Source organism: Lampris incognitus, chromosome 14 (genome assembly GCF_029633865.1).
Source record: "Lampris incognitus isolate fLamInc1 chromosome 14, fLamInc1.hap2, whole genome shotgun sequence".
Lineage (NCBI taxonomy): Eukaryota > Metazoa > Chordata > Actinopteri > Lampriformes > Lampridae > Lampris > Lampris incognitus.
In genome coordinates, this window is record NC_079224.1 from 38729326 (window position 1) to 38745163 (window position 15838).

The following is a 15838-nucleotide window of genomic DNA, read 5'->3' on the forward strand; positions in this document are numbered from 1 at the left end:
TCCAGTACTCAGATCACTCTGAGACCATCTCTCACACTTAACGTTAAAATCAGCACTCAGTACTTACTTAATTGAAAACAGCAGCGCAATGTTCTCTCACTATGGCTCCATGCCAAACTCTGCCTTATAAACGAGGGAGTCGCGTGTTCAGTACAAGCGGAGTCGATCCAGTACTTCAGGCTACCTCACCGTTTCGTTCTCGCTCTCTCCTGCAGGAGCCCTGCGGTGACCCCTGCCTGCACACAACGCTGACTCCGGTTCGCCCATGTGGAAGCCCTACGTGGGCAGTGAGTCACACGGTAAGCATTTGAGTCCGGTCTTTAACGGGGAACAAAGGGAGGCTATATCATCAACAACTCCATTAATCTCCCAGAGCTCGTATGGGAGCACACGTGAGAACGACCCTTGATGAGTTAATCTCCTCCCTAGGTTTGTGTTAAGTGAACTCCCTCCATGATAATCCCTTTTATTTTCAGACGACAAATAGAAATGCGTCAGCATTCTGTTCATTTCCTGCTACAACAAAGAGAAAATAAATCTTCTTTGTGCTGCTTTTTCTTAATTGTGAATATATTACAATGTTTTCCTACCCAATATTATTCTATTGTCATCATCACTACCATTATTATTATTATTATTATCATTAGTAGTAGTAGTAGCAGTAACAGTGGTAGTACTGGTTGTAGTAGTAGTAGTAGTAGCAGTGGTAGTACTGGTTGTAGTAGTAGTAGTAGTAGCAGTGGTAGTACTGGTTGTAGTAGTAGTAGTAGTAGCAGTGGTAGTACTGGTTGTAGTAGTAGTAGTAGTAGTACAGGTTGTAGTAGTAGTAGTAGTACGGGTTGATGTAGTAGTAGCAGTACAGGTTTTTGTTGTAGCAGTAGTAGTACTGGTTGTAGTAGTAGTAGTAGTACTGTTGTAGTAGTAGTATTCATAGTAGTACAGGTTGTAGTAGTAGTAGCAGTAGTAGTACTTGTACAGGTTGTTGTAGTAGTAGTAGTAGTACTGGTTGTATTACTAATAGTACTGTTGTAGTAGTAGTATTCATAGTAGTAAAGGTTGTACTAGTAGTAGCAGTAGTAGTAGTAGTACAGGTTGTAGTAGTAGTAGCAGTAGTGGTCATAGTAGTACTGGTTGTTGTAGTAGTAGCAGTAGTAGTAGTAGTACAGGTTGTAGTAGTAGCAGTAGTAGTCGTAGTAGTACTGGTTGTAATAGTAGTAGTAGTAGTAGTAGTAGTGTTATTAAATACATGCTGCACAGTACACCTTTGTCACATGTAGCTAAAGGTACTTGTCTTTTATTATGGTACTCCTACCCACTATGCCGTAATGGCTCGTTATAACTTACTGTGGTACTACTACCCACTATGCCGTAATGGCTCGTTATAATTTATGGTATACAATCTGCGACAGAAAGACTTCTCGGTCAACGGAACAGGCAAATAAGGACTTCACAGGTAAACATAGCTCCACCAAGTGGGCCCTGGCTAAATGGAGTATGTGGGGAAAAAAGAAAGAGAAACAGTAGAGTGAAACAGATTGAATAATAGATGAACGACGAGCACTTTGATTCTGAAATAGCACCGGCAAGCGGATGAGGGAGCGCCAATGCGTACGGGCACGTTTGTTTGCCACATGTCATGTGAATGGATATAGAAAGAGAGAGAGAGAGAGAGCGACAGAGAGAGAGAGAGAGAGAGTGTGTGTGACAGAGAGAGTCCTAGATGGATGATGGATGATGGAGGATTAGATTCCTATTGAGTCTCAGTAACCCTCCCAGGAGGTTTTGGTTTGGGAACTATCAACTTTTTTTTTACTTGCTGCTACTCACCCTCACCATCAGCTACTGACTGGCCCACATGACCATATGAGAGAACAGGGTCTAATGCATTGTCCAAAAATGTCTTTTCCCCCCCTTTTTTTATGTCTTATGGCCTTGCTGTACGGCGGTCCTCGCCTATAAGTGGTCTCGTTGAGCAGCACAGCCAGCATCGGCTCAGGGAAGCAGGTCGTGACGAGGGCATGAACCTTCTAGTAGAGCATTTTGCCACAGAAGTAAGAGGTTTGTGGACTTCAGTGGTCCATTGATTCTTTTTTTTTTCTTTTTTTTAAGCAGCCAAATGTGCTGGACCGTATAATTTCCGTGGATTATGTAAAACATTTAAAATGTTTGTACGAGGAAAAATAAAGGAAAGTGCACACAGAGTCCAAATACAAAGATGGGTTGTCGCCCTTCAGCGAGTCCCATGAAGGTATACCGCTCTGAACCCAGGGGGACGGGGATTATGGCTCTGTGTAGAACTGACTGGTGCAGGGAGGGAGGGAGGGGAAAGGGAGAGCTCTGCAAACAGAATGATGACCCTGTAACAGACATGGATGTGTGTGGCTGACAGCCGAAAACCTTCATTAAACCTGCACAAATAACGTTCACGTGACAAAGCCTGGTCATTCTGGTTGTGTTCACACTGGCCTATCTGAAATGACAGTGACCAGTGAGCTCTCTACCTCCTTCTCTCTCTTTCTCTCTGTTTACATCTCCTTCTCTCTATCTGTCTGTCTCTTTATCTGTCTATCTATCTATCCATCCGATCTGGTAGAGATTGGCTGGGGCAACCCCCCCCCCTTCCCAGGCCCATTCAACTCCAGCCTCAGAGAGAAATAAAAAAGAAAGGCATGTTCTTCCCATCTCCATAAGGGCCCATCTAATGCTGCCTGGACTGGTTCGGATGGGCTCAAGGCCTTTCTGAGGTGGGCTGGTATATTCTGGTCCCTTTTTATCTTGAACCCCTGCTTGTGCAGAGGCATAACGGGGCATATGGGACCACAGGCAATGAAATACCCGCTCACTCGCACATTTTTTGCAGTTGACCGCGGCAGTATCGGCAGTGCTTTCACCATAGATTTATACTCTGTGACGGCTCACAACATTTCTATTACACTTCCGCGAGTCCCAACGATGCAATTGATAGCAAATGCAGCACTACTTGTATACAACCTTTTTCTTTTTTTTGCACATAACAGTGGAATCATTCAGAGCGCGGCGCGCTCCGCTCCTCTGGGTACGAAAATATTCGATCTTTTTCACTCGTCTCTCGGGAAACAACACCCTTTAACGTCGGGTCTGTTTACAGAGATCTTACGGCCGCTTTCGCTTTCCATTTTTATATGCCGTCAGAGGAACTGTGAGTCGTCCAAATACAATTTAGTATTGGCAACAGTACGCCCACATTGCAGTCTGGCTGACTGAGGTGCAGTAAATACATGAAGTGGTTTAACCCCTTCCATAGTGACTCTGTATCGGCGCCTGCTTATTCTAGCCAAGGGAATCTGCACATTCAGTGCAAAACACCACCTAGCCAATAAAAGCAGGGGAGAATGGGAGAGAGAGATATGTCTGTGGTGTGCTTACAGTAGGAGGGTGGGGGGGGGGGCATTAACATGGTATTAACTGTCCAGAGTTACTTCAATCCATCCATCCTTCCATCATCTATACCTGCGTAATCCAATTCAAGGTCGTAGGAGACTGGAGCCCACCCCAGCATACATCAGGCAGACGGTGGGGTGACACCCTGAATGGTTTGCCAGCCCATCACAGGACACAGTCACACAGTCATGCACGCCTATGGGCAATTTAGAGACTCCCGTTTACTCCAGTGGACTGTGGGAAGAAACCCGAGCAACCGGAGGAAAGCCACGCAAACACGTGGAGAACATGCAAACTCCACACAGATGGACGGGAATCGCAGCCAGGACCCCCCGTCGCTGTGAGGCGACAGTGGTCACCGCTCAGACACCATGACATAATAAGAGTACAACCAATCGTACTTCCGGAGTTGAAACCACGCAAACCTGTCCGTCGGTTAGCCTTGCTTTGACTATAGCTACCTATTTTCTCTTATTTTCCGTTGCCACTCGTCGCCAGCCTGCTGCCCAACCCCGCTGCCAGGCGGACATTAAATGTGTACCCGAGGGGAGCCGCATTGAGCCATCTAATGCCCCACACAAAGTTGAATTAATGCATTAGAATTGTTTGTGACCGCGAAAACAACCTATATTCCCCGAGGCAATACGAGTCCTGCTGAAAACCAATTACTGGTCTGTGGGCATCAGTCAGTGTTGCAGACTGTTCTGAACACCCCCCGTGAGTCACCGCCCCTGGGCCCCGAACTACCAGCTCACACTGCAGCCAGCCGCTGGCTTGGTGCATGGGCTGACCGCAACACCGTGGCTAATGTTACAAGTTGTCAGCCACTCAATAGGGGAGGGTGGTCTCAGGTGGCTTTGGGCAGCCTGTACCAAGCCAGAATAGCCCTTTAGTTTCAGAGTTACGGCCCTCTGGAGACCGTCTGTCCTTGGTTATGTACAGGAGTGGAAGGATGGGAGAACTCAGTGGCCCGTCACTGTTTGCCAGCTGTTGACTTACTTCACTGAGGTGGGACCTACTCTTCAATGTACTCAGCAGAGTCACTTTTGTGGGTCTGGGTGTATATAAAACCCAGCCTGTCAGGATGTGTCATGTATTGTGGCTGGAGTGATGCAGTACCTGTCAGCAGGCAGCATGGTGCTTCATGAAATGTATCACAACACATGCAAGAAGTGTCAGAGATGCTACCATGGTGAGCCTCTGTGACAGTTATTACTTGTATTATGGTATCATAATACATGTAGGAAGTGTCAGAGAGGCTACTATGATGAGGCTCTGACACTTCTTACATGTATTATGGTATCATAATACATGTAAGAAGTGTCAGAGATGCTACTATGGTGAGTCTCTGACACTTCTTGCATGTATTATGATCTAATACATGTAAGAAGTGTCACAGAGCCTCACCATAGTAGCCTCTCTGACACTTCCTACATGTATTATCATAATACATGTAAGAAGTGTCAGAGAGGCTACTATGGTGAGGCTTGACTGGTTGGTCTTATACCAGGGCAGATGTTGTCCTCCAACCCCAAGCTAGTTCTTTCCCATATTCCAGCCAGGCCTTTGACATTTATATCCTAAATCATATTTGACCCTCTCATGCCTTCCATTGGATAACTGATTCTTCGCCCTTATCCGAAATACGCTTACCTCACTCGCTGTAATAAACAAAACAGGGCCGGGAATCTATTCCACGGTCTTCATAGCTATGCGACAGTTACACAGACTACATGATAAGTTCATGTAGTATGTGGGGATTTCTGTTTCAGTTTAAGCTAGCTGGTCCGTATACTGATGTGTGGTAACTGCAGGGGTGTTGGTGTAACCTAAATGCCAGAGGTCCATCTGTGATGAAACAGTCAGCCGTCTGTCTGTGCCGTTAAGTCAGCACCCCCCCCCCCCCGCCGCCATGCAAAGCTAACAGCGGCTTTGCTTCTAATTTAAACTCGCTGTTTTCCTTCTCCCTCTGCAGTGTGACACGTCGGAGGATTTCAGACGTGTTGTGTCGCATCACTCACTCTCAGGAGAGCGCTAGCCAGCATTAACCACTGAAATGAGAAAGTATAAAACCATTCACGATTTGGGTGCTTGTGGAGAAGCTGTTGCCCCCCCCCCCCACACTTTTTTTCTCCCCAATTATATCCAGCCAATTACCCCACTCTTCTGAGCCATCCCAGTTGTTGCTCCATACATGTGGAGTCGCCAGCCGCTTCTTTTCACCTGACAGTGAGGAGTTTCACCAGGGGGACGTAGCACATAGGAGGATCACACTACCCCCCCCCCCCCCAGTTCCCCATCCCACCCTGAACAGGCGCCCCAACCGACCAGAGGAGGCGCTGGTGCAGTGACCAGGGCACATACCCACATCCGGCTTCCCACCCGCAGACACAGCCAATTGTGTCTATAGGGATGCCTGACCAAGCCAGAGGTAACACGGGGATTCGAACCGGCGATCCCCGTGTTGGTAAGCAATGGAATAGTGTCCTTGAGCAAGGCACTGAACCCCTAACTGCTCCTGATGAGCAGGTTGGCACCCTGCATGGCAGCCACCACCATCGCTGTGTGACTGTGTGTGTGACTGTGTGTGTGACTGTGTGTGTGACTGTGTGTGTGACTGTGAGGAGTACACTGTAAACTACTTTGAGCGGTCGGTAGACGAGAGAAGTGCTATATAAATACAGTCCATTTACCATTTATTTATGTTTGCTCAGCTTTCTTAGAGAGTTAGTTCAGGATGTCAGCAAACACACACACACACACACACACTAACACACACACACACACACACACACACACACACACACACACACACACACAAAAACAAGCGTTTGGAAAATATGGCCTCCACAAATTTTTCAAAGAGGAAATTTACACGTTGTAATTGTGGGCTGCGTCGAGATCAGGGGACACAATTCAATCCATTTAAAACCCTGTTTGGAGCTGTGCCTCGTGGCTGAGCCAGGGCCTCCCCCCACCCCACCCCGTCACCTAGTGAGAGGCTGGGCTGATAGACCAAAACAAACAACAACAACAACAACAAAACAAATAGCTTTTATCTCCTGGAGAGAGGCGTGACAACAAAGAGCCCAGCTGCCCGGCCACATTCCCCTCATCCCTCTGCTCATCCCTCTGTTCCCCCCTTTCATCTGCCCCGTCGTTACTCCCCCACAGGAGGGGAGAGCGAGGGAGCCAATGGTATGTCTCTCTCTCTCTCTCTCTCTCTCTCTCTCTCTCTTTGTTTCTTTTTCGCAGAATGCTTATTCATATCCCAAGGTGGTTTTCTGTGTCTGGCACCCAGGCCGGAGGCTATTAGGGATGGCAGAGATACGTACGGGTAATTTCCTTGATACGTTTAATAGATTCAAACCACCGACATTTCATCCCAAATCGCTGACGGTAGACCGGCCTCCGTGGACGCTGCTCGGGCTGAATTGGTCCTCAGGACAATCCAAGGCCCTGTGTGTGTTTTTTTTAAATACACCTGTTGATCTCACTTATGTAACCACCGCCACTATGCATGAGGGGCCTTTGGTTAAGTACATCAGGGGGCCCACATGTATTACGTCTAAACCCCTGCAAGGAGCATCCACCCTGCAAAGGAATTTAGTCTTGGTTTTGGGAATCATCCGGCAAAAATAAAGATGAGACACTTAATGACGTCTCGTGGGTCTCCCACTTACGACGGATGGGGAACTAATTGCATATGTGGACACGGGGACAACTAGGTAGTGTGACAGGTAAATTAGCACATTTTGCAGTTCCTATATTGCCCCTTACTGCAGTCTAAGAGGGCATCTGCATGTTAAAACTCAAGCAAACACGATAAGCCTCAAGTCAAAATGGTCCACTAGGTTGTTTTTGGTTTGGTTTTTTTTTACTTTTGTGGAGGAATTGATCACGGTCAACCAATGTTCATTGAAATCGAATCAATATTTTCGGACACTTCGACGAGAATTTTGTGACTATGCATATCAAGTCTTTCCTCAACAGCTAATCCTATAGGGGTAGTAAAATAAACGAGAAGCTGCTTTAATTATGTTTTATATATATATATATATATATATATATATATATATATATATATATCTTTGAGGTAAGCATCGACTTACTGCCCCACATACATACATACATACATACATACATACATACATACATACACACATACATACATACATACATACATACATACATACATACATACATACATACATACATACATACATACCACCATCTTGTTGAGTGACACCCAGCAGTCCGAAGGGAAGTCCTGCAACATGGGAACCAGGAACTGTAGGCAGCCATCCCAGTGACACAGCAACAGCATCATACCAATCAGGTTAAAGATACGCATCACCGCACTGGCCAGGTCATAGGTCATATGGAAAATCTGGAGCGTGACAGAGAAAAGCCAGAGGAGGGAGCGTTAAAACAGCGCCGAGGGAGGCACAGCGAGGAATGTCTGATTTTAGCATTGAGAAGACAGCACAGAGACTCACACAGTACAACAACAGTACATTATACTATGATTGGTGTGCGAGAATGGCTTTGAGGTGCATAGAGGTTTGTTTTTTTTAATGTTTTCTGTTATCCCGACTTCATCACAAATTGGAAATCTCTGGGGAATTGAGAACAAAGCGCTTTAAACAGGATCCCGTCCCGGCTGTCCACTCCAGCTCTGCATGCTGAATCCCTTCCCCTTGGTTCGTAGGGAGCTTGATTAATGGGCAGGGGAGACAGGTTCCCATCGGTCCCCCATCAAACACAGCAGGAACAGGCGAGACCTTTGTTACGGGGGGGGGGGGCGTGGTGTCAATCAGGGCTGTACGACACATACACACAAGGCAGTCTACCCACACACACCGATCACTCACGCAAGCCCGCAGGCGCATGTGCATGCTGACACGCTAACGATGCGGGCACGCCGAAAAACACCTGACACGCACACGAGAGTGATGGACGGGGGTGCCGTCCTGATCCTTAACAACCGTTGGGCTGCGCCGTCTCACGCATCAATCATCCTCTGTCACGGGACGGTCACTTCGGCCTGCCGTCTATTGTGCTGCACGCCTCGGAGAGCCGCTCGTTGTTTCTGCTCCAAAGGTCGAAGGTTGCCGAGAACAGGGAAGTGGTCCCTGGGACGTCTGGATCCGTGGAAACCATATAAGGAATTCTCCAAAGACAAAAAAAAACGAATAGCTGAGCCGCCTAAACGACCTCGCCCGTACTGAAGTGTGAAACAGGGGTGTCTTCAAGCTGAGAGATAGACCATTTCCTGCTCGTGCCAGCTGAGGGCAGGGCGACATTCAGTGATACGGGAGATGGCCGGATGAGGGACGCGATTGGTCCGACGAATCACGTGAGCTGAACTTCATAAATGCCACTTTAACCTTTGAGGGATTTTCGCAGCTGGCTCCTATTTTTCTGGCAAATACTAGGCTTTGTCAAAGGCTTTTTTTTTCATGAGAGAGTTATAACCTGAGGCCCTAAAGGTGCAGTCCCATAAATCCCTGCAGTACAGCTAGGTCAAGTGGACTCAACTTGTTCAGCGTCGTGGACAGAACCACACAAATAACTGTGCTCAGATGCACTGCTGCGGAGTTTTCAGCCTCTCGTCCGTGAATACGCTGAAGACTGCTCATAGGGAAGAAGAAGAAGAAGAAGGGGACGGACCACAGAGCGCTTCGAAACCAGGCAAGGAAATTTCTGTCCGTCCTGCGTCAGTGTCTCTTTGCAGCCAGACCACCTCTCGGCACTCATCTTCCATGCATGCCAAGTGTCCCTTTCCCATCATGCACCGCTCTGCGTGTGTGTCACATCATGTCTCCAGAAATCCAATTACCCAAAGGTCAAATGAGCAACCAGGCCCCACTGCGCAGCTCACCACCACAAAATGCCAACAACAGCCTGCCAATATCGGCACTGGCGAAAACTCAAGTGATCTCATCACACCACTGGAGACTCCCGATATCTCTCTGGGGGGTGCTCGCCTTCATGTGAGGAAGAAAGCGGGGAGAGATTAGACCAAGGTACCAACCTGGCGCATCCCTCAGAAAAAAAGATCATAGGGAAAAAATGAAGCGGTGTGGGCAAGGAATAGCTGTACCAGGCTGCTTGGGAATACACGGATCAGTCTGCAAGGAACTGGGTATATACCTGGCAACAGCACACATCTCACTACCCAAAGACAGGCCTCGAGGGAACACCCGCTCACCTATCATCATCATCGTGGCTTTAAACAAATAATTATCTAGGTATATAATCACAGTCAAGAGCCAATCAGTGTTGCATATTATCATCCTCCTGCACCCCGCTGGCTCCTCCTACGGTGCTTCAATTGATTAACTGAGCTTTCTATGGTAATTGGCTGCTTATTAAACCGCCTGGACACCACCCGGGGGAGTGCCAGGTCAGACAAGGAGATGAGAGTGATGACAACAGCAGCAATTAGGATGCTACGTTTCCTTAAGCTTACACTGCCGGCCGACACTCACTGGTAGACAGGGGGAAATGCATACTACACCCAGCCTGCAGGCCCAGGACAGCAGGCAACCAGGAGTGGAGCTCTATGCTTACAGGGAGCCACCATCTTGTTTTGGAAACTTGCCAACATAAGCATCTTGTGATTGGGCACCTTGTGGCTTTAACATTCCTTAGATACCTGCGTCATCATGTCTGGAGTGAATGAAGCACCCAGAGTTGCCTGTGTGGGCTGCTAGAAATAACGTCAATAGTTTAACGTAGAACAGATAACGTGTTGCTGAGCTGTGTCTTACCTCTTCCCACTGGTGAATGTACCGTATGAGTCTGGAGAGCCTCAGCAGCCTCAGCAGACTCAGGATCTTGGTGAAGCGGACAATCCTCAGCGCTCGGGCCGTCTTGTACACCTCTGAGTCGATCCCTTTCTCCACAATGAGGAAGATATAATCCACGGGGATGGAGGAGACAAAGTCCACAATGAACCAAGTCTTTAGGTACTTCTTCTTGATCGTCTTAGGGTCCAGAATGATATCTGAGTTGTCCTCAATGATGATTCCCGTGCGAAAGTTGAGCACCAGGTCCATGAGGAAGAAGGTGTCGGAGACTACGTTGAAGATGATCCAGGGCGTGGTGGTCTCATCCTTGAAGAAGGTGATGCCCACCGGGATGATGATCAGGTTGCCCACCATAAACAGCAGCATCGTGAAATCCCAGTAGAACCTAAATAGGCATGTGTGTGTGTGTGTGTGTGTGTGTGTGTGTGTGTGTGTGTGTGTGTGTGTGTGTGTGTGTGTGTGTGTGTGTGTGTGTGTGTGTGTGTGTGGTGCACAGGAAGGGAAAAGAGGGAGGGAAGAAGACAAAAATAGAGTCAAATGGGAAAACCGAGGAGTCAGTGTGGAAAAGCGATAGGCACCAGAGACTTCCTAATTGAAGGCAGGGCAACGTAAACAAACTGTAGGACCTACAGTGCAGCCTCCTGCTTGAAGATGAAAATATTATTGAAAACAGCTCTGCTGAATTCAGCCCCCTCCCCCCAAGATTCAGTTTAAACAGGCGAAGATGTTATTTTTAGGTAGGATCTCCACATTTGAGCACAGCCACGCTCGGCGGGGGGCATATCATTGTTAAAGCAGTGAGATATTCAGATAGTTGTCATTTGCTTTAGACTGTTGTGTGCTTTTGCGTGAAACGGAACAAATCATTGGGGTACGGTAAAGCGAAGGAGAATCCGTTTTGCATTGGTGGCCCTGTTGGGGCTCCAGTGCTCTGCTGGACCCTCTGAGGAGCAAATACCTGAAGGGAGTTGTGCACCCACCCTCTGATTTAGCGCAAGGACCGAACTCGGGGCTCACTTGCATCGAGCTCAAGACGACGGCCGGGCCACCTGGGCTGTGGGAGCGGATGGCCGGTGACGTCAGAACGGGGCAGACAAACAAAAGTAGCGGCGTGAAGGGGGGCGACACGCTGTCAGAGGAATGTCTGCAGGACAGGTGCAGCGCTGAGTCATTACACCGCCACTTACGCAACCAGCTCCGAGTCCCGCTTCAGTGAACCTTCGGTCTCAGCGCACTACTTAAGGTCGCTTCACGACGCGTTACTACATCTGGGGGTTGGGAATTGTGGGGAAACTATCAGTCAGTCTTGAGCAGCATCCAGTCCTCGTGCAAAGTCTCCAGTCGAGGAATGACGCTCCTCACTGTTTAACACACGAAGTTAAGCCGTATCTGCTTTACTGACGTGTGGTTATTGTTGCATGTTGGGGCCTGAACATAAACTGCGGTATAGCATGGGGGGGGGGGTCGGAGGGCGGTGAGGGAAGTAGCCTACGCCGACTTTATAGTCCGCGATGAGACGGGAGCTGTCCGCTAGCTGGGGTCCTGAAATAACCGTATGAGTGGCCCATCAATTCCCTGACAAACTAATGCAAAATTCAACGGTGGGGGCGGGCGGGGAGGGGGGGCTGTATGGTGGGTGGAGTGGGGGGAGGGATGGAGGGGAGGAGTGGGGGGGGGGGTCGTAAGCCGTGCACCGCTGCGCTCTGATCACAAAAAGGCGCCGTCCGTGGGAACAAAACCCGAGCCGTCTGAAGCCGCCTTTGCAAGAATAGTAAATTCGTGTCAAGCGTTGTGTCGAGACTGCCCCCCTGCACGAGGTCCGGCGGGGCAGTTTCCTGGCACGCCCGGAGCGGCCGTCGTTAAAATACGCGTGATCCGGGGAGTCGCGCGGGCGGATGTGTCTCAAGCGAGCACGCTTGAGGTTTTTTCGCGCACTTGGCTCAAGGTGACATTCCGTCATTGAGCGCATCACGTCCATGCACACGCACATCCTGTCGGCAGCGTGGCTTGTCGCAGAGCCTGTACCACGCCGTCCGCTGGTACGGGGCTTCTGAATAGCCGCATTTGAAACGGCCCAGCCCAGTTTCGCACAACGTCGTTCCGTCAACACTTGGCCGTGTACGATTTCAGTCGACTGGGCGGGAAGTCGAGAACTCAAGCGACAGTTCTTAAATGAGCAGGCCAGGCTTGCTTTTTTTTGGGGGGGGGGGGTATATCCCAGACATACGGAACAATGGGGAAGGCTTTGTTTACACGCGTGCACAGACATGCTATGCAGTCAAATGACAACAGGTAGCTCCTCAAATGGTGGACCTACTCCGATGCATTGACTATCGATTCAAGAATGAGACGGAGCCTGTATTACACTGGCCGTGCGTGGGCTCCCACAACGATGGGCACTTTGAGCCCCACAATAAGTTGTAGCTACATATCGGAGAGGGCCCCCTCGTGACTTTTTAAACAAGCAACTGATGGCAACCTGCAGCGCTTACCTGAAATCGCTGTAGGGATGAATAATCCAGTTCCCGGCTGATTTGACCCGCTCCTGCTCCCTCTCCACCGCCTTTTGACTCCCATACATGCGTAAGGAGAATTTGTTAACTCCCGGCTGCAGCATGCTGCTAAACTGCCGCTGCATGAAGCTGGCCTGGCTGCCCCGAGTCTCCGCATCTTCGGCGGCCACAATCTGGGGTCCGTCCTCCGCCTTCTGGAAAGTAACAGAGTTCCTCTGTTGCTGGGTCGGAGTCGGCCCGTGGAGCGAGGAGGAGGCTTTCCGGCTTGGCGCGTTGGAGAAGGACACCTTGGAGTCCTTCTTCTCGTTGACACCGGTGGACACGGGGGTAACGGCGGGGTTGGCGCTCTCTCCTCCCTGCCCCCCGGCCAGGGATCCGCCTGGCGTGACTGAACCGTCCATGCTGGCGGAGGTCGAGTTACAGGCTCCCCGCTTGGCGTTCCCTCCGTCCTCGGCCCTCCCCGACCCTCCTCCTCCTCCACCACCACCTCCTCCTCCTCCTCCTCCCGCTGCCGCTGCTGTCTGCTTCTCCTGCTTGGAGATGAATGAGCGCAGGCTCCCGGTGCCCGAGTCCCTCCTGCATTCCCCGTTTTTGTTGCATTTCATGCTGGAAATGGGAGCGGTGCCGTTGCAACCATCACCCGCCGCTGTCACGTTTGAAATCTCTACGAAGACCTCGGATGCAGACGCCACCGCCCCAGATGCTCTGCTGGTGTCGCCGCGGCCGGCAGCATCTCCCGGACGGCTCGTCTGCGTCTCGGCGGTTCTGTAGGAAATAGCCGTAGCGGGCCGTGCTGGGGCGGCGGGAGCGTCGGTGCTGCTGGAGTTTCTCCTGGACGCCGTAGATGCGGACGCGGCTCCCCCTCCTGGCGTAAAGTTCTTCATTCTTATACTGCCCCCTCCTCCTCCTCCTCCTCCTCCACCTCCTCCGCCACTGCCGCTTCCCCCGGCTCGGCGCAAACGCGGGTACTGAAACTTGGACTCTTCCTCCCCGTCTTCCGTCTCGTCCATCACGGCGTTGCCGTCCGATGCCGCGGCCGGTTTAAGGCTCGGCGCGCTCTGCTTGCCGGGCGGAAGTGTTTCCGGGCAGTTCTTGCCGCCGTTGCGTCCCAGGCGTTTGGACGCGGTGGCAGCCTTGGATGCGCCGATGTGGCCGCGTCCGCCGCTGCTCACCGCCTTCTTTTTCATGGTGGCAGCGGACGCCGGTGAAGCCTCATTCTTGTCCATGACATTGAGTATATCAAATTTTGCCTCCAATTATCTTTGGAGAAAACCAATCAGAGGGAGAGAGGGGACAGGGAGAGGGATAAAGAAAGACACAGAGAGAGAGAGGGAGGGAGAGAAAGACAGAGAGAGAGAGAGAGAGAGAGAGAGAGAGAGAGAGAGAGAGAGAGAGAGAGAGAGAGAGAGAGAGAGAGAGAGAGAGAGAGAGAGAGAGAGAGAGAGAGAGAGAGAGAGAAAGACAGAGAGAGGTGGACGTGACTTCTTTGCAAACTACTGCGCTTACACTTTCGCTTGAGTCATGGTGTCACTGACGCTTTCACAGCACTCTTCTGAACAGGACCAACAGCATCAAACTCCTGTTTCTGGTTCATCATCCACAATCCTGAGGCGCAGACCTCCCATTCAAGGCTAAACGGTCGAAGTGCCTCGGCGCGACCCTGTCGACTCAAATAATCAGATGGAAATAAATAATTTCTCACGCCAGGAAATACACCAACAATGCCTCACTTTCCACCAAGTGTTGGGTCAAGGAAAGAGAAAATGATGTCATATCTTACCCACAGTGTTTTCAATGACGACCTTCCTGACGCCTCACTCTGAGCTGATGGCTACCGCCATCTAGCGGCCCTGAACGCGAAGTACAGCAAATGGCTCTCGAAATGGGAAAACCCAGCACTTCTCCTGTGTGAGTGTGACAGAGCTGGTCAGTCATCAACGTTTGGGATTGATACAGTGTCATTGTCAATTTGCGAGATATATCTGTGAAAAATTGCCCCAGAGTACTAAAATAACACAAAACAAGCCCTCCTGTCAACATGTGATCAAATTAAACCCATACCCAGAGGTGTATGATGGCCTACTTTTAACTATATTGCACAACCTATGTCAACACTGCTAATATATGTATGGACCTTACGCCTGGTCAGTCCTGGGTTTTTTGCCTGTCTGTCAGGCCAAACTTCAAATGTGGTGAAACTCGGCTTAAAAGATCCGCCTCTCTGACGGACTGCTCAACATATAGATGCTGCACCCTGGCTGGTGTTTTCTTCTTCTTAAATGTATATGGCACAACCACATTACAAATTAATGAGGGATATTTAAGATACTGGACACTAATATGGTCTAATTCTTGAGGGCAAGATCGTTTTGTCAGTGGCATCTCTTTTGAAACCACTTGGTTCTATCCATTTCTGTAAAACCAATCTCAACATAAGGATTTTTCAAGGCCAACGTGGAAGAGCCATACAACCGCAGATGCTCTGCCATCAGAGACCAGTTAAAGCAGCGACCCTATTTTCCTCGATCCCGTTTGGGTTGAGTCTAAATTTGGTTCACACATACTATCACGGCACCAATCCGCTGAGATCACGTTTGTCCTTTACCAAAAGGAACCCGTGTGACTAAACACGTCTACATGGTGTGCATACAGTCGATACGACCGGCAGGTCAACAGACTAACAACGTGTCAACATGCAAAGCTCGCCAGCACGGACCGAACACGCTGCAAAGCTCGCCAGCACGGACCGAACACGATGCCTCCCCGCCGGGGGTAAAATCAAACGACATGTCCGAGACAAGCAGGGTCCTCCCTCGGCAGATCTCTACCTTTTGACTTTGGTGCTGGGAACTGATGAGTGTCACATCCATCCACTCGTCCCTCCCCCCCCCTCTGCTTTACTTTTTTACTTTACACTTTACCTGCGGCAGCAGAAAGCTTCTTCGTTTTCCTGGCGTGATGCGCTGGTATGATGCTCTCTCATTCAGACTCTATAAAAGGCAGGGCTCCAGGACAAATGAAGAATTGCATTAGAACGAGATTGGGATTCATATTGGAATGGGGGGGAGGGGGCATTTCTAAATTACCTCG

General features: G+C 49.7%; 1 protein-coding gene across 1 annotated transcript in view; it reads right to left on the reverse strand.

Annotated features, from left to right (window-relative positions):
- LOC130124106 (potassium/sodium hyperpolarization-activated cyclic nucleotide-gated channel 2-like) overlaps positions 1–13974 on the reverse strand; it is a 37397-nt gene extending 23423 nt beyond the window's left edge. The window contains exons 1-3 of the mRNA XM_056293508.1: positions 12728–13974; positions 10197–10620; positions 7649–7810 (exon numbers count right to left, since the gene is read on the reverse strand). Of these exons, the coding sequence (XP_056149483.1) occupies positions 7649–7810; positions 10197–10620; positions 12728–13974 (1833 nt within the window). The remainder of the gene's footprint in view (positions 1–7648; positions 7811–10196; positions 10621–12727) is intronic.
- Between the last annotated feature and the right edge of the window lie 1864 nt (positions 13975–15838).